The sequence below is a fragment of the Oxyura jamaicensis genome, chromosome 4, assembly GCF_011077185.1.
Source record: "Oxyura jamaicensis isolate SHBP4307 breed ruddy duck chromosome 4, BPBGC_Ojam_1.0, whole genome shotgun sequence".
In the NCBI taxonomy this organism is placed as follows: domain Eukaryota; kingdom Metazoa; phylum Chordata; class Aves; order Anseriformes; family Anatidae; genus Oxyura; species Oxyura jamaicensis.
The window spans coordinates 30,865,081-30,891,684 of record NC_048896.1 but is presented as its reverse complement, the minus strand read 5'-3'; the positions used below and the strand labels follow the sequence as shown (position 1 = coordinate 30,891,684).

General features: G+C 36.5%; 1 protein-coding gene across 3 annotated transcripts; it reads right to left on the bottom strand.

The window, feature by feature from the left end:
• Positions 1 to 159: 159 nt before the first annotated feature.
• On the bottom strand, positions 160 to 26,604 carry ANXA10 (annexin A10). Of its 3 annotated transcripts, none has more exons than XM_035326365.1 (12): positions 26,400 to 26,604; positions 16,384 to 16,465; positions 13,250 to 13,344; positions 11,338 to 11,451; positions 10,202 to 10,292; positions 9,509 to 9,588; positions 6,931 to 6,984; positions 6,717 to 6,810; positions 5,175 to 5,270; positions 4,483 to 4,541; positions 2,254 to 2,376; positions 160 to 1,447 (listed from the first exon to the last, which is right to left on the bottom strand). In XM_035326365.1, the coding sequence occupies exons 1-12, from the start codon at positions 26,415 to 26,417 to the stop codon at positions 1,379 to 1,381; spliced, it is 975 nt and encodes a 324-aa protein (XP_035182256.1). In that variant the 5' UTR covers positions 26,418 to 26,604; the 3' UTR covers positions 160 to 1,378. The 3 variants fall into 3 exon arrangements, with proteins under 3 accessions (XP_035182256.1, XP_035182255.1, XP_035182257.1); XM_035326364.1 differs by having other exon boundaries at positions 16,384 to 16,468; positions 26,400 to 26,603; XM_035326366.1 differs by lacking the exons at positions 13,250 to 13,344; positions 16,384 to 16,465.

The following is a 26,604-nucleotide window of genomic DNA, read 5'->3' as shown; positions in this document are numbered from 1 at the left end:
TGAGTTCTGTCAACTCAGGAGGGACCCAACTGAAATTTCACATTTATGGTAAGTCGGCAGTTTTGTAGTCTAAAGTCAGTATTTGTAAAAAACAAGGTACACTAAAAATACATTATTTTCAGATGGGAAAGACGTAGGTGCATGAAAACAAACATATTCATATACTTCAATAGCAGTGCTTTATTCAGTCATACTGAGCCAGACTGGCAGAAAGTCACAGCACCTATTTTAAATGTCAAGCTGGAAACTTTGAAATGCAGGCAAAAAAAAAAGAATGAAACAAAACAGGGCAATGACTTCAGTGTAATATTACCTCATTTACGCTTGCTTATAGATCCCTTACATAAGAGACTGACAGGAGATACAAATAGGCTAGAAGGTACAGTTGATGGAACAGGCTCAAAATATTTTAGGAAGTGTTATGTTTTCCTTGGGGATGATGACTTGAGACAGGGTTCTGCCGCCTTTATTCACTTCAGTATGAGTTGTCACAAAATGTTCTCAAACTGTGTTTGCTGGGGTTCAGGAGCACTGTATCTTTGAACCTCGTTTGGAGGTGAAGGTTAGCCATTGTTATCCAGCTCATGAATTACACCATAAGAGACCCCCTAGGAATACCTCAGTACCCTGAATATCCATATTCAATTAATGATTTAAATGACAGTGATGCAAATGGAATTTCAAAATGGAACCGTTCGGCACGCTGAGTCAGTCTGCAGAAGGCCATGCCATGTTTCCTCTTCCAGTGATTTTCATTGCATGGCGCTAAATCAAGAATACTTGTCCTTAGTTTTTCTTTAGTTTCAAACAGAAAAAGGGAAAGGCATTAAGTATGTGTGCTAAATGAAAAAGAATACAAAAATATTCTTCAGTGAGTGACTGATAATAGACTGGGACAGATGCCTAGCTTGAAAATAACTAAAACTACTGTTTGAGAGCATAAAATCTGAGCTTTAAGAGGGGGGAAAACATTTAAAGGAGGAAATCTGTCTGCTAAAAGTAAATAAAGTCAAACGTTTTTTCTCTCCAAAATAGAAGTGAATAGGTTCTTCTGCATCTATTGTCTAAGGTTTGGGATGTTGCAAGTCTAAATTATAAATATATGCTTACATAAAGTTCTTTTACTAGTTCTTCCATTAATTTACATTTAATTATTGTAACAGAAATATTAGGCAGAAATAGAGAGAAAGCTGTGTTCCAGACAATGTTTGTTTACGTATTTTTTCTGGCTCAAGAAAGATTTAAAATTAACAAATGTATAGCACTGATTTTTCTATTATATTATGTAGATTAGGTATCTCTTACAGTGTGTTGTGTACTGCTTCAATTTCCATTTACAATAGATTTATACAGCCTTCAAAATCTATCATCTTCTTCATTAATAATCTTCAGCATCACCAGCACAGATAGCAAGTAAAGCACTCTCATAGTGCCCTGAAGCAAAATGCTGCAAGAGAAAAAATTCTGTGACTCTACTTACTTTTTCTTCTGCTTGTGTGTGACAAAGACTGGAGTGAAGTTACAATGTTTTCTAAAATATTACAGTGTTTTTATAAGGATTCTGGGCCAAGATTTTTTAATTTCACATTACTCAGGCTTTGGTTGCTTGGGCACCTACAAGCAATCCACCTTTGAAAAGTCCAATCAATTCAGTTTAATGCTTCTTGAGTTCAATACCAAAAAATCACGAGCAACTTCTTACAGCTACTGCACATCTTACAATTGGAGTTTAGCAACAAGCAAAATGCAAAGGGTCTTAGCAAGAGTCATTTTTGTACAATTGAGCAGTCGTAAAGGTATGATTTAAGATACGGAGCAAGAGTACAAGAGGAAAAGTTTTTCTGAAGGTTGACACCTGAACTCCCAGGATAAGACCAGACAAGGATAACAGCAGTCTGGTATTAGTGTAAGCTTGAAGGACAGTGCAAAAGAAGATGGTATTGATTAGTGTAAGAAACTTTTCATGCAAGATATTCTTCAGAATATCCTGCCCTGTTTTATTTCCCCCTCTTGCTACTGGGGAGGGACAAAATCACACAGGATGAGATTGAGTTGAGAATCCACTGCTTATTTACCAAGGTCAGCCCGAGGCACTGAAAAGATATGTTAAGGATATTAAACATTATTTATTTATTTATCTATTTATTTATTTTAATCTATCTGAGTGAATAGAGATTAACCCTCAGTACTTTTCCAGCAGAGCTCTGCACATGCTGCTTGTGCTGAATAGATGCAAAGTGTGTAAAAACTTACTTTAATATCATGGAAGAGTGATTTGCCATATCTCTCTTTGTATCGTTGGCGTATATTCATCAAGTCAATTTCACTCCTGGCAATGAGAATCCTTATGACTGTCTTATTGTGGAATCCAAACTCCTGAAAAGAAAAGAAGATGTGAGGAAATGGCAATTGGACAGTATGTGTTTGCCTATCTGCACGTGGTAATATAAATTTTTAATGCATAAGCTGATGAATTAGACCACCCATAAAAATATTCTAGATCTTAAAGGACTTTGAAAGGTTTTGTTCTACAGAGTTCACGTCCTTGAATAACAGAATTCATATTAGTGAATAAAAGAGATTTCCCCACATATAAGTGTGTCTTAACTATGCACTGAACCTTGTAAAAAGAAAAAAACATGAACTTCAGCCAGTTGTCACAGTTGTCACAGGCAATAGGTTTTGTACTTAGCTGTTGTGACTTCATTATGGAGTCCAGTCAACCTATATTAAAGCCAATAATCTGTTTCACAACAGCTGCTCCCCAGTGTGAATTCAGTGAGATTTTTAACCACTGATTTAGAACTCAGATAGCTTGTATTCAGCTGTGTTTTAATTGTTCCTAAACAAATTTCCACGTTGTGATCATATGGAGAATGGAGACATCTAGTGGCAATAAAAGTAATCAAAATAGATTTGTGAGTCCTGGTTACCAATTTAGATTGTGTAGAGCCAAATGGGTACTTTTATTGTCTAGCTATTCAAAATGAAATCTTGTTCCCCAAAAGGCAAGTAATAAGTGCTTAAAATAGCTGCGTATGAGAGTTCTTGCTGGCTAGATTAAAATCTTTCCTATAAACCACTGTGGACTCTGATTTCAAGCATTAGAATCCTGTGTGGGTTTTTTATGTTGTATTGTAATTGATGTGTAAAAAGCTTTTGGTGTAATCTGGGCATAGCTTGATTGCAAAAACAGACACAATTTGAAATTCTTGCATTTCTTCCAAGAATTATCCATGTTCATTAAAACAGTTTGTGAAAACAGAGAAAGATACTAACTAAAACAAGATGCAGATGTTTATTCTTACTCCTTCAAAAATTTTTCAAGTTATCTGTATTCATTACACACACTATCTGAATATAATACTGAAGAAAACTATCTGCATGATATTTTTTAATTTTAAAATGAGATTTTAACCTGAAAATTAGTCTTGATACAGGACATTTGAGAAACATTACTTTTTCTGTTAGCTGGTATTTCCTGGTACTTTGTCTTTGCATGTGCCAGAATCTTATTTTGATCACTCAAAATACAGCCTCTTCCTCTCTGCCCGCAGGATTTTCCTTGGTTCTTTGCTGCCACAGGTCTGATTAAAAGAGCTGACAGCAGTGGCAGCAGCATCTGGAAGAGGGTACTTGGGGCCCTGTTGAAGTGTTGCTGAATAGTTTTGCTCAATGGTACTGGCTTGAATCCCATCTTTGCCATCCACGTTCTAAAACGATTTGTAACATTTTACCCATGGCCTGCCTTTATCACCGTCCTCTGAAGATAATATTTCAAAGATTATGCTTAAAAGATTACATGTTATTTTTTCATATAACATAATGTCTCATTATGGCCACTAATGGCTGCCTCATTATTTTCACTAATGAATGAAAACCAAATGGAAATATCTTCAGTAACCTCTTGTAGGAATTGTTTGTGGGTGTTTCTTTGCATTGGCCTACGTTTCTTCTTGGCAGTCATTTTGTTTAGTGTGTTAGTACTTACACACAAAGATAGAGGAACCTGCATGTATACATAGAGGCCACAAGAAAATATGGCAATTTGTTTTCTTGTAACAGTAATTTGTAATTTAATTACTTGTGATACTTATTAAATCTCTAGAGACAAAAATAGCATAGTATGAAAAGTGCACATCCAGTTCTGCACAGCAGGTGGAGATAGAGTCCAGAGAAAATAAAAGCTTTCATTTTATTTTTATTTTATTTTAAAAAAAAAAAGAAAAGAAAAGAAAAAGGCATTTACCAGACATATCTTTGTAAAAAAATCTAAATATTTAACCTACTACTGTTACTGTTAAATCATGACTGTTGTGTAGGCACTGCTGCCACAAAATTTATCTAGGTACCAAAAGTTTTAAAACACATGATCACACTGTGCAGATTGAACAGATTGATTTGTAAGTATTTGTTTAAGAGTAAACAAGCAAACAAAAAAATAGGGAAGTTGCTTTTTATGATACATGGAAGACTACTTACGTGAATTGCATTGTGAAGCCTATAAGCAAAGTAGGAAGGCTTGTCACGAACACAGAGAACTAAGAGAGAAGTTACAACAGGTAAACATAAGATTATTATAAAATCATTTCTGTTGGCCTGGGTAGTGCTATCCATGACTCAGCTTAAACTTAGGCTACCAGTTTTCACAAACACGATTACATTTATCAAATGTAAATCAAAGTCTGGTGCTTATTTTGCATGTGTACTCATTACTTTGGCACAGGAGGGCTTATTAAATACCAGTGGATACTCTCATATGATATTGGCATAGAAATACTATGAACCTTATTCTATAAGTATAAAACAAAGGCACATAAAGCTTAATACTTACTCCTGACAAATTTCACCACTGATTTAATGTATGTGCAATCAGTAGCTAATGCATCTATCATTGATCACACAAAATTTATTATAAAATCAAGAACAGTTATCAGTTCTGCTCAGTCAGAATCTCGTGCTGCATATACACATTTTTAGTTTTACACAAACATGGAACAGTAATTCTGTTCAAATACCCTTTTCTAATTATCTCCGAAACTTCTAATTGCACAGCATAGGAGAGTAAAGTGGAGAAAAACATCAGAAAAAGAAAAGTATTGTTCTATCTGATATATCATATTAGATATTTATTAAGAGATTACTGCTATTATAAAACAATATTTTTATGTTACCTATTGCAACCAGCAATTCTTGAAAGTATCCATCGTAACATTCATTAATGGCATCTACCAAGTCTTGCCCAGAGATATTTTGGAACTCCTGAAAAACTTGGGGAAAAAATCTTCCTTTATTACTGTTTATTAACAGCAATCAACTTCCCTTTTTTCCTCCTTCAACCCAGTATTATAACTCTTGACTATTTTTTCTCTCCATTTATTTTCAATGTTTCATTAAGTTTATATAACCCAAGTAAAGCAATCTGAATGAGTAGCCTGAAACCTGGCTTCCAGGACACTCTCCTTAGATTCTCCAGATAGGATTTAAAATGAATGCACACCAAACCCTATTTTTCAACAGTCAGCTCTAATAAATTCTCTACCAACTTGTGCTTACAGAACTTGTAAGAATTTTGTGTCAGTAAGATATCTTCCATGCTCAGCTTGGCTAAAACTGGCCAAAGATTCAAAGATTATGAGAAGCACATGATATATAGAACATCTCAGTATCCAGACATGCACACTCATTGGATAATGCAAGCATGTGGATTTACAGATACAAATATACAGGGCGTGTGTACTTGAACTTTAGGAGAGCAGGAGAATTTTCAGCTCACTGCCTACTACAGAATTTAAGGAGAACTACATCACATAATCCTCAAATCTCTTGGACACAGAGCATAACCAGATGTGTTATGTTGCATTAATCCCACCATCACCAGCCTTACAGAAGTCATGATAGAGGAATTCTTTGGTTGCTCCATGACAGCAAGGTAGTTCTAAGCTGCTGTTGTAAGCTGGCATAAGAAATAGGGCTGGGCGTACAACGACAAACTTGTCACCAGGAGGACTTTTTTCCACTGCAGAGCAAAAGACATCTCAAACTTGCCACCAAACAGATGTCTCTTTTCTATAATGGAAGTTTTTTTTTTTTTTTTTTTTTTTTTTTCAATCTGTAATTATGTCTGACTATGTAGTTTTAAATAAAATTTCCCAATATGTTCCCGTGTTTGTGTGTTAAGAGAGCAGATGTGGACCTTGCAAGTTCACCCATCAAAAATTTCTTCGAAACTTCTGTGGAAATGCTTCAACACCACCATGTGTTTTGATAGACAAACATTTTTTGAAAATACTCCGACTGCCTCTCCCAAGGTGGCTCTCCGAAAGTGTTTTCACTCATAGCTAAGAGCTACTTAGGAAAAACAAGAAAAATAGATTAGAAAAAATCTGCCTTCTCATGCTGTGTTGTGTGCACACTGAGTGCAGCTCTGCCTATGTCTTTCTTTGGCCATGTATTCTTTTTGCTTTTATTAGGCATTCTGAGGCCTATCTGTTGTATCTACAGCTGTCTGTAGGCATCAGGAAAGTTCAACTTTGCATTACTTCCAAAATCCCATTAACATCAGTGGGATTCTGAGAGCTCCAAGAGTTCAAACTTAGGTTTCAGGCTAATACTCTGCTGCACGCTGAGCTTCCTGGTATGTAAACCATGCTTTTATTAGCAAGTCAGATTTTTCCTTTCCCCTGTATGTTCAAGCAGCTGAACCGCTGGATTACCCATCCACAACTGCTGGTAACTCTTGTTGCAGAGAATCATTTGCAGCATGTTTTTGTGTTCGCCTGTTTTCCGCTGACATGCTTCCCATAGAATCTATTATGCCAGAAAAAGGAAAAAATGGAGAAGATTTTAAGTCAGTCCTAAATCACTTTTCAACATTTGCATTTTTTTTTTTTTTTTATGTTTGAGAAGCCCACATATGACTGTATTTACCATTGCATCCTGAGCAGCTGAAGAAGGATCTGCATATCCTTCCATCCTTGTTCCCTGGGGAAAAAAGAAATAAAATACTTTTATTCAAAAGTTTAATCCTAAATGTAGGAAGATGATCCTAAATGTAGGAAGATGATCTATATGATGCTGTGTTGTGATTCTTGAGATACCACACACTGATTTTTGTGCTGGGTCAGTGTATTAAAGAATTGAATTTGCAACCATAGAAAATATCTTGAAGTTGTTATTTTATGTCTTCACTTCTTGTAAGCAGAGGAACTCTGGAATGACAGTCTTATGACAGGAAAAAAACGTGGAAGTGAATAAACTGGCCCCATAACTATCCCGTTTTTATTTTGATTTTAAGTAAGATTTTACCTTACTACCACCATGCCAGTGCTATTAATGTTACATTGCTTACAATAATATGTAACTGCGAGGGGAAAACAAGTATAAAAGTAGCATTTGCCATTCTCTGCTTATTTCTTATCAATATGCATATTGCCAGAATAATCCTTTCTCAGTTTTTTTCTCCCTGCACAAACTGTAGGAGCAAACACATCAAATAATGGCAATTTTTCCTGCTTATAATAATTATCTAAAAGTAAGACTAGGAAATTTTTGACAATTTGTGGGATTTGTAGTTCTTTCCTGTTAAAAATGTTAATTTGTATTTTAATGAAATTGTAAGAATTTCACACTGCAAAGACTGGAATTCCTAGTAATGAGATAAATTACTTGAAGGAAATCATGCCAGAATGACTGCATAAAATTACATACATGCAGGGAAAAAAGACAGTCAAGTGAACAATAACATAAGATAAATATTACCCTACATGGGTCAAATGCCCACTTTCCCCAGTAACATTTAATAGTGACTACTCTTGGCATGGTTTTGCTGGAGAATCCCAAAATATGTGTAATTATTTTTTTAAATTCTAGAAAATGATCATATTTCAATTCATACCCAAACAAAGAGAATTAGAATTAAAATCTTCTCTTTATATCATGCAATAATTTAAATTAACCTGAAATTGTAACTCTGTTAATTTATTTAGGAAGAACTGACTGTTCCAGAACCATTTCCTTCCGGAGGATTTTGCTGCAATACACTGACTGATGGCTGATTTCTATAAATTCTAATGTGCCTCAATGTGGATATCAAAACTGTAATTACGACACTACAGCAGTTGAGCAGTTTGCTCTGTACGTGTGAAGCATATTGACTTCTGTTTGCAATTAGATGTGTGTGTCGTCAGTCCCAGGATTTGACAGAAATCAAAGCAACGGGCTTGGGAAAGAAAACAATGCATTGGAAAAGTTGCTATAGAATAATCTTTAAGTTGGATAGTACTAGAATGAAAAAGGATATTCTTCAGTGAAATATCACTGACTTTTAATATAAGACCATATCCAGACATGGATTATTAAAATCAATAAATATAAAATACACAGTATAGGTTAGTAAAGCTGTAATTTCCTGCAACTGTTTTTTATCTTGAAACAAATAACGGTTAGATCTTAGCTATGAAGTTGCTGATATCAGGCGTCTTCATGAATATCCGTGGTTTAACACAGACTAATAATTTAGTCTGAGATAATTTATTTTAAATTTATTCTCTTGGTAAGTAAAAATTTCCCATTGTTTTAGTAAAGGTGAGAAATGAGGTTGCCTAATCTGTAACTCTTCATTTTTTAAGCATGGAAGACTTTTCATTATTGTACTCCAATGTTAGAAAATTTTGCCTGTTTTTAGCTTCTACCTTTGAAACATCAGCTTTTTATCTCTGTACCTTAGTGAAGCCTACTGTCATTTCACGTCTTAGTAAGAAACATTCTCCCCAAACAGACAAACACAAAGAGAAATACAGATATACCTTAGGTATGCTATTATCTGCTGACATTCATTTTGCCATTATTTGTTATTCTGGTTTCCAATACATTTTAAAGATACTGAGCACGGTGACTTCAATGAGAACAGGAGATCACGATCTCACAAGGATCAACAGCTTTGCAGCATAAACCTGCAAACTGGTAATACCGCAAAAGTCGGTGTGTGATAGTGAGAATTCTTGTGCCTGCATGCACACGTACTGTGTTATAACATGCAGTAGTACAAAGAATGTAATGTTTAAATCAGGGAGCTCCATAAGACTTTCTTTCATAGTCAATGTGGATATATCTCCATCTTTGCAAAATGCCTAGGCTGGATGATGAACATTATATTCTGACAACAGAGAAAACAGAGCTTTAAAAATGAAAATCTCTTTTGTATATGAAAGTAGACTCCTTTTGAGATGAGACAGATTGACCAGAGGGTCAGCAGCTGAATATCCAGGAACTTAGTAATAAAATACGCTGTTGACTTTTGCCTCCATCTGAAAACCAAAGTCAAAGTCAAACTAAATGAAGTAATGCCAGTTCTCTTCCTCATCTGCTCTTCCCTCTCTTTTTCAGAAGTGTATCCCTGTTGAGCTAACTTGAGCTGCAGTCACTTTAGTATTTAAGGCTTCTCAAATAGTATAAAAAGGTGCTCTGATTTTTAATAAATATGCCATATTATTTGTTTTTACAGTACCTGAGCAAGGTTCATAAGCGTGTCTCTGAAGTGACCTGAAGTCTCAGAATCGATATCTTGTTGAAGATCATTATTATATTCTAGGTTAAAACAAAAACATGTAATCTAAATCAAAAATGAACATGCTCTGAATATTACCAATGAAGATTAGCAAACAAAGGATAAATAAATAGGCTGCAAATACCTGTCCATTTTCTAAGGGGATAATTGCACAAGAACCCATGTGGATCCCTCATGGACCTAACCACAGAGGGGGTCTGCCCTGCCTGGGGGCCTCAGCCACTGCCCTGGCAGCCCTGCCACTGCTGCTGCTGTCTGATGGCAGGATACTTGGAAACACCCCTTTAGAGAAGGTGAGCTGAGATTTCAGCCTGAGAAAGCACTTTCTGAGAAATACTGTTCATGTGCTTCTTTTGAAAAAGTGTGCCCAAAGTTTCTGAAAATCTCCAAATGTGGCTGCCAGGTATTTCAAATGCAATAGGCAGCAATAAATTTCAAAAATACTGTGTCATATTTTGAATTTTAAACATTTTGCTTTACCTTTTAAAATATAGTTACGAGGAGGGAGGGGGAAGAAGGGAACCAGTTAGCATTGAAAAGTCATTCTTGTAGTTCAGTTCCCTCGCTCATGCTAATACATCCAGGCTAATACACATATTACAGCTGCTACTGTACACTTGTAAAATACATTACGCATTAAGTAGGCTTCTTTCATCTGGAATATCTCCATATTTGATCTTGAGGCTAATATGTCAATTAGACAGTTTTCTTCTGTGTCTACTCCCTATGTAGAAAGAAGTAAATATGAAAAGAACTCATTAGAAACCACAGCTTTCAGAAGACAGCAATGCATATATCAGATGTAATAAAAGAATAGCAGTCTCTGCTGGAGCAGTGTATGGTGCACCTTTGCATGCTCTACCTGTTTAAATAGAAATTGACTTTAAATTAATAGTAGAACCTTGTACTGCAAATATACTCCTACTTACTCTGAATTTCAGCACGCATGCTAATAAGTGGGGAAGGAAGCAAGGCAAATTGTTGACAGAAACATAATGGGAAGAATTTTACAGCTTGAGTAAGAATTCAGGATATGCTGAAAGAAATCAGATGCAAAGACTGAGCATACATGCCCAGCAAGCATTCAGGCAAGCTGAAGTGAGTATGAACACTAGTACTGTGTGGTGTTTCTGTCTTTATGGAACACTGGCTCAGATCCATAGGAAAGGATTATTTATTTTTATTTATTTATATTTTTTCTTGAAAATGTGCAATTGGATCAACTTGAGTGGAGTGATCATTGCTTTGTCACATGGTAGTTCTAAGTTTTTATTAAAGTACACGCTTTGCCAAGGAAGTATCGATCTCTTCAGAGGTAAAGCCTTAGTTTATGGCACTGGGGCCAGGACGTGGGATAAAACTGGTGGTTGCTGCTACCTTGTCCTTTCCCAAAATACCCACCCAAATAAAAGACAGGAACCTCTGCGTGGAATAATTTCACAGCCAGTATTTAATGCAGCTATTCAAATTAATTTTGTAAGTAACATACAAAAATGCTTGCAAGATAAGGGCCTTACATTTCCCTGTAAAACTATATCTTCAGTTACCCAGTTTACCAGAGGTGTATTTGTTGCATGACTAGGATATAATTTTTGCTGTTTTCAGCATACCAATAAATAAACTTCCCCTAGCTCTCATATCCTGGTGTACTGTGAAGTACCTTTCCAGCTGTTTATCAACCATCTAGATATATAAAACATCAATTAAACATATGTTCAGTAATATAATTGGTGACCATGTGCCTAGGTAATTCTTAATTAGAGATGTACCTTCAAGGCATGCCAGAGCTCATGGGCATCGTAGGAGGCAGGTGGATACATCAGGCCAACCATGACTTCTTTGAAGTGATGAGAGAGATTCTCTTTTAGGTCTGTTATCAAGTCCTTGAAAAGAAAAAAAAATGCATAGACAGGATTATTTCAACAGTCACACTTCGCAAAGACAGCTTAAAAATATTAGCACTTTTCTTTGTAAATGAATGAACTGTCCAAGATGAATGAAGGTGAACTGTCCAAGATGAGTTCTAGAGAAAATTATGTAACAAAAATCTTTTTAAAAATAGTTCCTACTCCTCTTAGTACATGTGAGATGGCAGTAGATACACAAGCAAGGAGACCATACAGGCTTGTTGATTTTTGCTTTATTAGAATACAGAAGAAAATTCAGGGGTTAACGTGCAACCTGAGTACCGCAGTAGAGCATCTGCAGCTTCCCTTGGCATAGTTCCTGTGTGAATCTGTGGGAGCTAAGCCCATGGAAGTCAAATCCCGTAACACGCTGGCAGTTTCTTCTACTTTTTTTCAGGGTTATTCACTATGCGATTAATTTAAGAAATCATCCTTGTTGCTCCCAGTGCATAAAAATATCTGCTTTGGATTACTTAGTGAAAGGTTCTGTGCTTTAGTTTATGTATATATTACATTCAAAATGAATTCACAACTTCTGGCAGATGCTGGATTAATAAAAAGGAAGCTCTCCTCTTCCCCCAGTGTCTCAGTACTCGCCAGTAAGTTGACTAATGGATGAGAGTTTCCTTCCCACTTCCCACTTCCTTTCCTTTCCCAGTAGCATCCTTCAAAACACTGAGAATGGCAAAAGCCTGATTATTATTATACAATTATACAATCGCTGATTCTGATTAAGAGGAACCTTATACAGTTTTTTCTCTTTTTCCTTTTTTTCCTTTTTTTTTTTTTTTTTTTCCCACTGGGCAGCTCTCAGATAGGCTCTGACGTAAGTCTGAAATTAAAGGAGTATCAGAAATAGTTCCTATGATATAAACTGTTATTGTATGGGAGAGGTACCTTTTTCAGGTGTGTATATTGACTTTGATATATATCTGCGTGTTATGAAATTAGTAGCTAGAGTAGCAGTGAAGGAGGATTAAAACACATTAAAAATTAGATTTATGATGAAGAAAAACACAGAGTCTTCACTGAATGCACATTAGATGCATTTGACAACCACTAAATCACGTATGGAATAGAAATTAATTCATTAAGATATTTCACTTATGACAACATGCCTGTGGGAAAATGGGTTAATAATACAAATGGGTACTAATTTTAAAGTACCCCTGCAATCAAACTAAGGAAAGTTAAGTATAAAAAATAAGAAAAGACAACTCTAAGTTGTCATTATCAATATTTCCTATTTACTGAATTTTGCTGAATTTTAAAGGCTGTGTATGTCTGAATCATGGAGCTGGTTCTGTTTTTTTTACAAGGTATCTTCTGTAGTCAGTGATAATCTTTTAGTTATTGATAGTAGATCTGGAGATGGGATCAAGGCATCTATCTCTTTTTATACATTTGAAGTATTGCAGAAAAGATGTTCTCCCCACGACATGTTATGTTTCCCCCAAACCAGAGGAAGAAGTAAGTCTTTCCAAAAACTCATGCTTGGTCTTCAAAGGAACAGAATGAACTACAGAAGGAACTTTGTGTGTCCATTTTTTTTTTTTTTTTTTTTCCCTAATTGTGTGGCAGAAATTCTGCTGTATAAATGACATTTTGAAAACTTCAGAGGTAGTGATAGTTAGGGGAAGGGAACTGTGTGCCAGTCTGTTGGCGCCAGCCAGCTGTCCGCCAAGTTTTTGACTCCAATGACTGACCTGAGAGAAGGACTGACTGACTGCACTGGAGACGGAAGTAAGGAAAGTACAGAGTGGATCTGTCATACCCTGCCATACATGTCTCTGTATGCCTCAGCAATCATAAGCCGCTGTGAATTGCAGCGCTGCGTTAGGATGTCAATCAACACATCTTTTTCACAACCTGAAAGAGAAACATGACACAGACTCTAAATTAATGAAGTGTTGTTATTTACTTAGGCTTGTGATTGTTCATGCTTTGTTCAATAACATTAACCTAATTTATTGAAAATAAAAATAAAAATAAAAAACAACAGACCAACAGATTAATATCCCACTGGTATTTACCAAATCAATGATATTTGCTTTGCTTATATACCTTTCACTTGCTGGCATAATACCAGCAAATAGTGAAGTCTATGTTATTATGAGATGCATCACCATCTCTCTCAAGCGAAATGGATTTGAAAGCATCAATAAAACAGATAGCAGCTTTCATCTGTTCAGAACTAGGCATACGAGAAGAATTTGTGGCTGAGCCTGGGAAGTCATACTTTTATGCCCTCTTGATATTGATTCAATTGTCATTTCAGGATTAGGAACCTCTTTAATGGGAATGACAAATTCAGACCATTTGTTGAAAAACTGGAAGATACGTTCAGAGGAACCATAAAAGATAAATGACGAAGTTTTAAGGAATATTTTATTTTAAAAATCAATTTCTGAGTGCATTTTGTTGAAGGTTACCTTTGCTTTTTTTGCTTGGTCACTATAGCTTAGAGCTAAACTTCCATAACGCATCAGTATTAGCTGCTTAGGAAAAAGAAGATAATGACTAACATATTCTGAAAATTATTTATTATGAATAGTTAAATGCCTAAATAACTTTACTCATTTTTGTAATACCACTGGTATCAGTGGAATAAAATGTGACTAATCCTCCTTACAAGAATGAATGTTGTGTGCAAAACCTGGGGCCAAAGGTGTCACTGCTTGTAAAGACTATGGAGACTTAAACTGTTGTAAGCTGAACATCATATTTTGCCAGTTCGCTTTGAAACTAGAACTTTGTTCTATGTACTTTGCTAGTGTAGTGAGTTTACGTGGCAAGGTTTTGGTAGCGGGGGGCCATAGGGGTGGCTTTTGTGAGAAGGATCTAGAAGCTGCCCCACGTTTGGTAAGGGTCCCGCTGCTGACCAGAACTGAGCCAGTAAGTGATGTTGTTTTGCGCCTCTGTGAGAGCAGATTTAAGACAGGGGAAAAAAAAGCTGTGCCACACAGCAGCTGGGAGAGAGAGGAGTGAGGAACAGCCTTGCAGGCGCCAAGGTCAGTGAAGAAGGAGGGGGAGAGGTGCTCCAGGTGCTGGAGCAGAAGTCCCCTGCGGCCTGTGGTGAGGCCCATGGTGAAGCAGGCTGTCCCCCTGCAGCCCATGGAGTACCACGGTGGAGCAGGGTTCCATACTGCAGCCCGTGGAGGAAACCACCGTGGAGCAGGTGGCCCTGCACCAATGGAGACTGTGGCCTGTGGAAGACCCCTGTGGCAGCAGATTCCAGGCCTGTAGGTTGTGGAGAGGAGACCACACAGGAGCAGGTGACCTGGCAGGAGCTGCTGCTGTGGGAGACCCAGGTTGGAGCAGTTTACTCCTGGGGGACCCCGTGGTACGGAGCCATATCTGGAGCAGTTCTTGAAGAGCTGCTGCCTGTGGGAAGCCCACACAGGATCAGTTCAGGAAGGACTGCATCCCGTGGGTGGGACCCCACAGCACAGGGGACGAGAGTGACCAAGAAGGAGCGGCGGAGACGAAGCGCTATGGACTGACCATAACCCCCATTCCCCTGTTCCCCTGTGCCGCTCGGGGGAAGTGAGATAGTGGTTGTGGTGGAGCTCAGCCGCCCAACAGAGTAAAACCACCACAGTCCTTTTTGGTGCCCAACATGGGGCTCCAGGAATTTGAGATAAGGATGATAGTTGAGAGAAGTAATGGGCAAAACATGGACAGGATGATTGTTATGAATGTAAAAGTCGTGACGAATTTAAGAAAGCAGTAATTGTGAAGGAATATATTTCATGTTAGTGTGGTGAAGGGCCAAGGGGTGGTGTGTGTGTAAATTGTCCACCTCCCACAGGCAGCAGCTCTTCAAGAACTGCTCCAGATATGGGTCTGTACCACGGGGCCCATCCCTCGGGAGCAAACTGCTCCAACCTGGGTCCCCCACGGGCAGCAGCTGCTCGGGGGGAGTGAGAGAGCGGTTGTGGTGGAGCTCGGCTGCCCACCCAAGTAAAACCACCACAGGTAGGTAAATTAAAGTAGGGTTAATGCATATGTATTCACAATAGGAAATGACGAGAGTCATCTTTATACTGTCATGATAGCAACATTGCATTAAAAGTGCTATTTGAAATCTAGCAAAACATTTAAATAAAACTTCACCTGTAGTGAACTTAATCAAAAAAAGCTACTTCCTGTTGTTCTTAGTAATATCCATTACAGCATTTCATTAGGCATCAAGACTGAATTCCTCATTTTTCCTTTAAACAAACTGCAAACAGAATGCCAGATTTGGTGCTGTACAACCTTGTGAAAATCCCGAGAGATATAAAAATTGTGATATATGCAAAATCTTAATTTGAGGAAAATGTTTTACATGGTAGTTAAAAAATAATAATCTTTCAGATCCTCAGCAATACCAACTTTGTTCAACAGGAAACCAGAAAAAAATCAGAGGAAAGGAACAGAGGAAAATGCAGAGGAATAGCAGTGAACAATACTTCTTTTTCATCCATAGACTGAAAGCAAAAATTGCTCCAGAGGAAAAGGTAGTCAATACTTTAAAAATGTCTTCTCCATTTATTTTTATTTATTGATTACTACTATTTAAAAGACAGAACAGTTTCTGTTCATAGCTAATTGTTGAAGTTACAATTAAAAATTTCTGGTTTTGTCCTTCACTGTAGTGACATAACATAAAATTCTATTTTTCTCAAGGAAAGCATTCACTACTATAAGTGTTGGTATATGTTTTAGTTTAATCTTAATCATATCTGAGTTCCTGCAAATACATAAGTTATTTGGACATCACCAGTGAGTCTTACTGTGATACCTTTAAGAATCAACACGTATGTGGTGATGCTTTTAATATTACGAGTATATATATATATATATATATATATATTTGCCTTATTCTGAAATAACAGATATGTTAGAATCAGTCAAGATACTTACTAATTCCCTGTAGGGCTCCTCCTAGCACCTGAGCATCCATAATAGGGTTAAAATTTGGAGCAGGAAAAATTGTTCCTTGTGTCTGCTAAAGGAGAAAGAAGCCTTTAGTGGAGGTGTTTTACATCTTTAACTGAATATATATTTCTGGTAAAAACCAACAATCATAAGGTTAAACAGTCTTTGCTTTATGAGGAAGAGTATGCTAAGTTTTAAATTTATGAAACGGAATTTGCAGTAAACCCTAGGAAGGCTGTGTAAGTTAGGCCTCAAAAAAATAAGGTTTTAATATAACTAATGTATTTTGCTCATTGAGATGTAACAGCAATGTTGTGTTTCTCTATTTCCCAAACTTTTTCTGAAAATATTCTTTTATCTTTCAAAGTTAATTTGTGATATCCCTGACAGTCTTCAATATCTATTTCTCTTGATATTTCTAATTTGAAAGGACTAATGAGAAAATAATGAACGAGATGTTATGAGATGTTAGGTTGCTTAAAAAGCTAGTAATTTTTTAAAGAAATTATGTTACTGCTAAGTGTGAGATAACTTTCTGGTTTGTTATGTAGACGGCAACACCATTTTTCTAGTTGCTTTTTAACTGATTAAATTATCCTCGGTTCATTCTCAGTGATACTTTGTTTTATACATTCTTATTGTTTTTATGAAATTCATGAATAGTAAATGGAACTGATGTACTCATTTTGATAGAATCACAGATCTAGGAGTATACAGATGAAACTAACTGAGGTTGAAAGCTGCTTAGCTCTGTTCCTCGGTTAACCTCTTTAGTTCCTCTGAGGACACTACCTGCCTTTTCAGACTTATCCAGTATGAAGACTATCTTTTATGATGATTCCTGTTCTCAGTCAGTACACCAGATTAAAATAACCCTTTTAACTTTAAATTTCCATTTCAATGGAGATAATTTACAAATGCAAATGGTATTTTTATACAAATACCTAGAATTGGGAGGAACACTAATTACATTAATTAATTTTCTTTTTTTGTTTGCTCTACATACACTTGAAAGCCTTTTGTATATGGTGCCTTCAGTAGTAATGACATACACATACTTGTTTTGTGTATGGCCACTAATGATGTGCTTTCCTGGCTTGCAATTTTAGCAAAGAAATCAAAAAGCGACAAGCAAGAAGTAGGTATGTTTGAAGAGAAGGAAGATAACATATTTTGATCTGTTTGATGATTACTTCAGACCTACCAAGCACAAGTAGGGGCAAACAAATTGTCAGTGGCTAAGTGAGGAAAAGAATGTATGGTCAGAAATTTAAGATTTTTAAAGGAGTTACTTTACACACAAAAAAGAAAGTACTTGCTGACAGAAATGCCTTTCTGCACTTTGGTCATCATTTTAGGTACAAGGCCCTACTTTTTTAACTGAACATAAAATACATACTACCATTTTACTCATTAAAAACTATCAGGAAAAATATGAGAGAAAATTATTTGCAGATAGGGAGAGAAACACTGACCATAGAGATGACAATGAGACCATGCCAATTTTTATTAGGTGATACATGATGTACCTAAACTGAATTGCAGACTCACCCACAAGCTATCTTCCACCCCGTCTTCCCCTTTCAGTGTGGGAATTGTTTGTGTGTCCTGAGCCTCACTGGTCATGTAACATATCTGTTGGTTATGATTAATTAGCCTCAGCAACTGAGTGAGTATTTATGTCCTCACACTTCCTATTTTCTTGTAGTACACATGCTCTTCAGATGTTGTTCACCAGAAGTCTCTGGGGCACGTGCCACTAGCAGCAGTGTGGAACTTGAGTTCAGTTTGGCCAGATGGTACATGAGGTGCTAGTTGTGCTGATTATTTCTCCCCTTTCCTTGCTAGCATGCCAAATAGTGCAGAGCATCGAAGATTGCTGTTCCAGGAGACAGAAATGCATGAACTCTGTGGCTGATAGTAAGGTAGCTGGACAAGCCACCCTGAAGCTTACTGATAAACAAAATCACTATGGAAAGAAGTGCTGGAAGATCCTGTTAGAATGCAGGATCAAAAATGTATATTGATGTATGCTCTGAGATAGGAAAATGAAATTTAACTTTCTGCTTCTGTAATTCATGCCTTTCAAAATGTCTGAGCTACTAAAATAGCTCATCAATCTTGAGAGGAAAAACAAAGTAAGTCCAAAACCAAACTGTTATCAAATATTATGTTAGGGTTGCCAAAACAGAAAATATTTTGATGGGAATAATAATAATGATAGGATGTGAATGGATCTCGAGTTACACATACAAGTCTCAAAGACTTTTAGGATTGACTTTAAACCAAAGAGAGAAAGTGTAAGCGTATCTGGCATTCAGTTTAGTGCTCTATGAACCTGTCACAGCCCTTGCTGGTCAGAAAGATGGTGGGGAGAGAAAATCTTGGGGATGTACGTATTTAATCAAATTGAATTTAAAGTAGCAATGATGGCTCTTCATCCCTGCCACAGCTGTGGACAGGTTCAATTCCCAGAAGGATTAGTTACCTCAAAGTATTGCCTTTCACAATTTCAGGTTTGTGGTTTCACAAAGTGAACCACTAAGCCACTTTTAGTCTTTTCAACACGTATGATATTTACCCTAGAATCACAAATAATAAAGTAAATAGATGCTTTAACTGTGGATTCCTGCATATTCCTTGGAACTAAAATTTTGAATATGTATCTTTATTCATGAAGCAGTCAAAAACAACAAAAAGGCCTTGCATGAATGAATATTTGCAAGAACATAATGGAGGGATTCATCATAGCAAAAGCAAAACCAGTTTTGAATACACAGATTTGCAGACTTGTAAGTTTTTGACCGAACAAATCAACACAGCTCTTGCAATTTATCTTTCAGGCAAAATAATGGATACTTGAATGGGCTCAGTTCCCTTGTGGCTCAGTGGAGCTGCTGAATGCTTCTTTTAGAAAGTATTCACCACCTCATTGCTTTAGGTTCACCATCAGCAGATAAAACATGACCTGGTAAACTCCCTAGATTAGATCTAGCAAGGATCTAATTAATGACATAATGCTTTTAAGTAGAATCAAATTAAATATGAAGGTTCCCTTTGAGGGGAAGAACCATCATCCTTTTATTTACTTTTAAACAAATTAAAATTGAATTAAAATTTTCCTGTAGCATACACATTGTAATTGGCTTTGTCATTCATCCCCCACAAGACATTTGTGCCAGTGTTATTTTTGATGAGGATTTCCAATGTCCCTTTGATTTGGAATTTTTGAGTGGTTTCTCAGCAGACTCAGCACTCTGTCAATATATAACAGTTCTCTGAAGTGAGCTCGAGGTTTTACATCATATGCACAGGCTCCTTGGAAGGAATTTCTGCATTACTAATTGATGTCTCCTTGTTGGCTCAGCTCACAGAGTTATTGCTGCAATGTACCTTTATGAAAGCACCCTGCTATTTTGTGGTGTATACCCAATATAACCTTTAGGAAGATTTATTCCATCACAACCTATGTCAGTTCTATCCTGCAACCACTTTCATAATTTCAGTCTTTGACAAGCCTGCGGAGTTGTTCTTGGTTCATTTTATACATCTGGTTGCACAACCTTCAGGAGTATATCACTTCATAAACTTGATTCCACCTGTTTTCATTGAATTTTTGATGTATGGTCACCAACAGGTCAGAGCCAAACCTTTACAGCGAACTTTGGTGCTTTGGGGTCTGAGTTCAGTACGGTTTGGCAGTGAGAGCCTACCACTTACTGTGTGCTGCAACCATTTGTTTTCTGTCCTGTAGCAAAGAATTCCAGAGATCTGTGTGATATTTACTGTGGAAGGCAGAGCCTAGGAAATTTACTGGCAGAGAGTTCAGTAGAGACAGGGATTGCTTCTTCAACCATACACACCTGTCTGTGCCTCTCTGAAGTAAATCCCTCACAGACCATCTGTACCCTTGTCAGAGAGGACAGGGCATAGCACAGTACTACAGAGGCGATAGTGGCAGTACTATCCTGTGGGGACAAGATGCTACGTGGCAGGTGAGAAGGTAAAAAAACAACTTGCTTCAAAAGCAGCACAGAAATCCAAGAGGTTGCTTTCCTGAGAAACTGGCTCTTCTAATGTCCTCTGGTGCAGTGTTATGGGGAAAGTGTAAGCATGGAAGAGATGGTGCAGTTTTAAGTTGTTGAGCAAGACTGAGTGATCACAGTAATCTCCTGTACTGAGAGAGAAGCCAGGAGGTTGTGGCCAGGCACTGTGTTTTGTAAAGGTTTGTTACAATCTTGTAGTTGTTCAGAAGTGCATGTAGTTACAACCTTCTTTTGCTCAACATTCCTGAATAAAATGAAAAAATACACCAAAAGAGTGATCACCTTGGGAAAGCTGGGGCTCTCTTCCCATAGTCTAGGGCCCAGGATGCAAAATTGTGCTTCCCAGCTAATTTATTATCCAAGGTTTGCATGTCTAAGTGTGCCTAGTAAATACACGTATAGCTGCAGTGTTCATCACTGCACAAACTGAAAGGGCAGAGCAATAGAGGCATTTGGTTACTGGATGAAATTAGTACAGATTGAATGTTGTTCAGAGAGCAGGCAACCACAAGGCAGTAAATTGTTCATTACCTTTGGTTAGAGAATTTCTACTGTCCTCTTTTGCAGTAGGCCATTTTTAAGGTTGATTAAACACCTGAGTACAGTTGCATGTACTGCTGTTTCACTTCAGTCATTTTTATTGAAGTCAGCTGTGACTGACCAATAAACCACTGTAATGGAAGGAGGCTTAGTTGAGACAGGCATGAGTGATGTGCTTGTGAAGCACAGTGTTTGTGGCAGGGAGTGTTAGGGACTGGTAATAGGAATCATGTGGGTATTGAACCGTGTAGTGCAATTGCTGTGTTTTACTAAATATTGCTTCCATTTGTATTGTTTTCAGTATATTTTGCATAACTTCAAATTAAAACTCCTGTGTAACATCAATTATCATTGAATAGATAGATTGATATTAAATGTTGTTCTCTCCTTGGGTGGAATATCTGAAAAAAGATAGAGGCTGTTGGACTCTTGACAGAGAGTTTTGAGTCTATGGCCATTTCTGTTACGTTTGCGTGTTTCTTTTTTCTGTAACTTCTGAAAAGCACAGGGAAATTAGTAATATGATCTCGTTATTTTTCTTCTGTATACCTTAAGATGGTGGCTACAGGGATGTTGAGTTATTCCCCTGTTGAGTTTTTCTCACTTAATGCTTATTTTTTAAAACGCATTTAATTCTTCCAAACATCCACAAGAAGATCCTGAACATCTAGTGAAATTTATCTGAAAGAGAGAAGTCTACCTACATACAGAAGAAATAAACCTTAAAAGCCCTCCAGTGAATGAAACGTCCAGCAGGGTTCAGAGTAATTCAAGCAACAGCTCCCCATAGATCAGGATGAATTATTAGGAGGGGCATAGCACTGGTACCATCATCAGATTCCAGCAGCTTTGAGGCGGCAATCGCGTTACAATAACTCCTTCTGCAGATTAGTTGAAAATATTTTACAGAAGCAGAGAGCACATCATAAATCAAATGAATAAAAATCACTACAGCTGCCTCTGCAAAACAGAAAACATGAGGTGGCAACTACTGTGAGACAGAGCATCAAGAATTACTGTGGCTGATCACCTAAAAAACAAGACAAACCAAAACAAATAAACAATCTGTGCTTTTATCAGAAGCCATCCTAGATAGAAACAAGGTAAAAAATTACTGATGTGCCCAGCAAGAGCAGTGTTTACCCTCAACAACAATCAGTACAGAGGATGTTGTGGACCTTGAGCACTGGGTTGTTATAAAGACAAAAGAATTCAGAGGCAAACAGGATCAGTTGAATGGTGGATTAAGGCACACAAAAAGGGCTATGCTTATGTTGATAACACCTTTCCTTTTCTTAAGAAATAGTTTGACAAAGATGTTATTGTTTCTAGTTCAGCACTTCTAGGTTATAATTTATAATGCTAAAAACTAGGTTCTAGCTTTTCATCTACAGACTGAATAAGTTTGTTTTGTTAAAAGTCAGCTCTTCCCAAGTTAAACTTTTCCGGTCATTTCTCTAATGTTAATTCAGTTTTAATCTGCTGAAATTGGCTTTATCAGTGAAATTTTAGAAGAGGAAAATCTAGTAAAATACTCAAATGCTCTTATATGTCCTTAATCATTAAGCTGTTTCAAGATTCAAACCAGATATTAAAGAAGGACTATTTCCATTATCTCGAAGGAATACAGACCAGGTTCTTAGTGCTTTCTCCAACTCTGGGTTTAATATATCTGAGTTTCTCTCTGTAGGAAAATCCCAGTTTAATTATGTATTTGTAATCAGCTACTGTATACTTAAACTAAAGTTCAAGGAAGTATTACGTCTCCAGACTAAAACCGAGTATGCTATGTGGCTGCTGTCTTCAGATAAAAGTGACTCAGAGGCTCACTGGAGTACAAAAGAACTAATTAACATAGGTGCTGAAATACAGAACTGCTAAAGTCAGGAAGAAGGCAAAACATGGGACATAAAAAAAAAATAATCTAAAATTCATGCTCACACCAACTTTGTGATCCTGAATTTCACACTTAATATTATGTTGTTATTTTCTGTGAACAAAAATTGTATTTCATGGCAAAGTTCAATCTGCAGCAGTGAAAGTTGTATTGCAGTTTTCGTGGTGATGTCAAAGGAGAAGTTAGAGGTATTTTCACTGGATTTGATTTCTCTAAATACGATGCTCTGGGCTCACCCACACAAGTATCTATAAAAACAGAGATTTATTTCCATAAAGGTGGTCCTGTTGGGACCTCCAGTTTATACAGATCTGTGTTTGCTTGAAGATGTGCGTTTAACTCTTGAAAAGAACTGATTCCAAAACAGCAATGCTAACAGAACAGGTTTCTGTGGAGATGATGGAATGAATAAAAATGAAGGTAGAGACTAGAAAGGGAATATACAATTTTTGATAAGTCTGAAAAACTATACTTGCATTCTACATTCCTTCTGTACAAATGGAAGGAAGTTGCAACTTTTTCTGACCAAAGCCATAAGCAGTTCAACAAAAGTATCTGTAAAAGCCGAGGCTGCTTTTATCAATTTATGATATGTAAAGTTCAAGCAATTCAGTCTTGTGATGGAAAAAGCAATCTCAAGTACGAACAACCTTCTAATAATATTTGTTCAGTAAGTCATTCTGCTGATAACAAACAATCAAAGTCAGATTCCTTAGTTTGAATGTTTCCCATAAGGAATATCTACTAAAATAAAATGCTTGCTTTAATAGCTAACTACATGCAATGTGATAGCTATACTTTTGCAAAGATATCCTCTGTGTGCAACTTTATTATTAAAAAATTGGTCATGAGTAATTTTAGTTCATTATGAGACTTTATTGTATATTTTGTATTTCATTTGAATAATGTATGAGACAGTAATGGAAGAGACATTTAAACATAAAAAAATTCAGTCTTTGTCCAAAATCTTCCATCTTGCCTTGTATGTGTATTTCAGAGAGGATACAGATGTCTTCCTACCTAGTTGCTGGTAGTTTTACCTCTGTACGCACTGTGGGAAGCCATTTGTATTTGTATTACGTTGTATGTAATCTCTGCTAATGCAGTTGCACAGTGTTGCTGAATCTGTCAAAACTACTGCTGTGAATACTTTCTACATCTCATTCTTAATCTTGGTTGACTCCATCCTATCTAGTTGTTTTATATAACACATGCAAATACTAATATTTACAACATAAAACATAATCTTGAAGAATCAACTTAATTTTGAAAAAAAAAAAACAACAACACTATTTCTGATTCCTTTTTCATGTTTCTTACAGTTCTAAATCAATAGTATATTATTCTATTGAGGTTTCTTCAAAATTACGTTTAGATCTAAAGAATACTCTTAAGACTTGTCCTCAATCTAAGGTTGTGTTTAATGAGAGTAGACAAGAAATTAATGTGACTCATGACTCCATCCCATGAGAGTCCTGCTTTCTCGCTTGCGATTTGCTAGTGCTCTTAGAAGAATGATTTTCTGCTGTTTTGTTGCCGAGTTCCGTGTGAGAATACTGCCATTGCTCCATTACGGACTCTGTGTTGAGGAAGCAGCAGACATCCAGGAGAGGATGTTTGCATGTGCTCCATATTTCATCTGCCCATTCTTTCTCCTCAGCAGGGAAGTCTGCTCCACTGGTTAGGAGCCACTGAGCTAGTTCGTACAAACCTCCTTTAATTTCTCTCCCTGACCAGCCCACAACACATGGAGGAAATAGAACTAAAGAGTAAAAAATTACCCAGCCTGAGAATCCACTAAGATACTTTATCAGAGAAAGTCAGTAATCAGATCTTGATGTCTTCATGAGTTGTACTACACTGTCTACATTTGCTTGCCTGCTCTTTTACTTCTATAATTGAGAAAAACAAAGGGCTAATCAGAGTGTCTTTACATGTTTTAAAGGAGAGGGAATGGAGAGACAATATTCACACCAGTACTTAATTTGCAGTATTTTGGTGCAATTGAGCGGATCAAGTTAGGATCTAAAGTCCCCTCTGCTTAAGTCATTCTTAGGGGCAGTGATTAATGCAGAATGATTACGTTAAATGAAGCCTAAAATAGCTGGCATAACCATCTCCCTCAGTGAAGAATCAGTATGTAATCTGTCAGGTTTTTCTGATAATGCTACCAAACTAGTGCAATATTGTTACCTTACAAATATCATTTACTAAATTTTAATGACTTAAAAGTGAAATAATTTATCCTGTAAGCTCTTATAATTTACTACCCTTAATACCAGGCAACATATCACTTGAAGATGCAGTGTCGATGATTTAAATACAATTGGTGCTGGTAAATCAGTAGATGAAAAGAAACTGAACTTTTTGAGTTCTCCAACTGAAATGCATCTACTAGGTTTATTAGGTGGAGTAGTTCTTGTCTTACTTCTGTTATCAGGAAGAGGTTAGTTGTTATTAATTCAAAGAGAAAATAGGAAATGAAGAAAATCCATTTTCAGTTATTAACTGGTCTAGTAAAGAATGTAAAATCCCAAATTGTAGAAAACCAGACACATAGGTAAAAGCCATTCAAGATCTAGTTCTCTAGGAAAAAAAAATATATATATATATAATGCTATAGGAAGAAATATTTTACTGATGAGATTGGAACAATTAGTGCAATTATGCTTTCAGATAAAGTAAGTAAATAAAAAAAAAACTTGTCTACTCTTGAAAGAATTCAACAATGATCCATAAGTTTATTGGGAATGCACATGCAAAACACCTTTAAGAAGAATGACTCATTATTCCTATTAGTAATTAATTAAAGCACATGAAAATTCTTAGTGAACATAATTATCCGTTTGCCAGGTGCAGAAAGCAGTTTCATATTTTGCTGTCACAAAATAATAATTAATAGTAGTTTTCAGAATGGGGAGTTAAAATTGCAATGTGAACTTTCATTTTCTTGAAGAGATCATATGGAAGCAGCTAGTGTATTTCTACAATTTATCAGTTAGGAACAGTAATTAATACCTTTTCCTATGTTACAGTGCTTTTACAGGTACCACTTTCTAATTTAAAATATTTTTCACAATGTGAACAAAAACAAATGCTTATGAGTGATAAAAGTATGTAGTTACTTTATGAAGTTATGCAGACTGTGAAAATTGAAACCCACCAAAATACTGGTGGTTTTATAAACCATATAGTGGTATCATCTGAACAACTCATATTTTATTGTTTAATATGATTTGGTGGCAGTATGCAACTTTGTGCCTTGTTCATCAGCTTAGTGCAAGTAAAGAAAACCCACAAACAGATAGCAGGAACTGCTAATTCTGTATTCTTTACAATTCATTTCAGACACTTCATACATACTGTCAGTAACCCCAGAATTAGACATAAATCTCAAATAAATGAACTTCACATGAGATTAATTTCTACCAGTGGAGGGAAATGGGTCTCAACGCGTGTCAACAATTCAGGAGCAATGAAGAATTTAGAGATTTCAGAGAACAGATTGTTATACTCACATAATCTCCACAATACATTTTGATGCAACTCTTCAAGTTCTGTTGAGATCAAAACAGTAACTTTCCTAAAATAAAGCTAACTGTTTAGTGAACTAAATTGTAATACTTAACTCTTATTCTGTTTTAGAGAATTGAGAGAAACCATCCAATCACACTGACACCAAGGTAACAATGGAGCAGGAACACCGCTTGGTACTGTACGTCC

Bases quoted from the DNA above. Each gene is read 5' to 3' on its own strand.
- ANXA10 (XM_035326364.1), bottom strand. The intron at 9,589-10,201 runs GTAATGTATTTT...GTTTTAACCTAG, and splicing joins GAAAGAAGCCTACTTAATGC to AATATAATAATGATCTTCAA. The intron at 4,542-5,174 runs GTAACATAAAAA...CTTCTCTCTTAG, and splicing joins AGAATTGCTGGTTGCAATAG to TTCTCTGTGTTCGTGACAAG.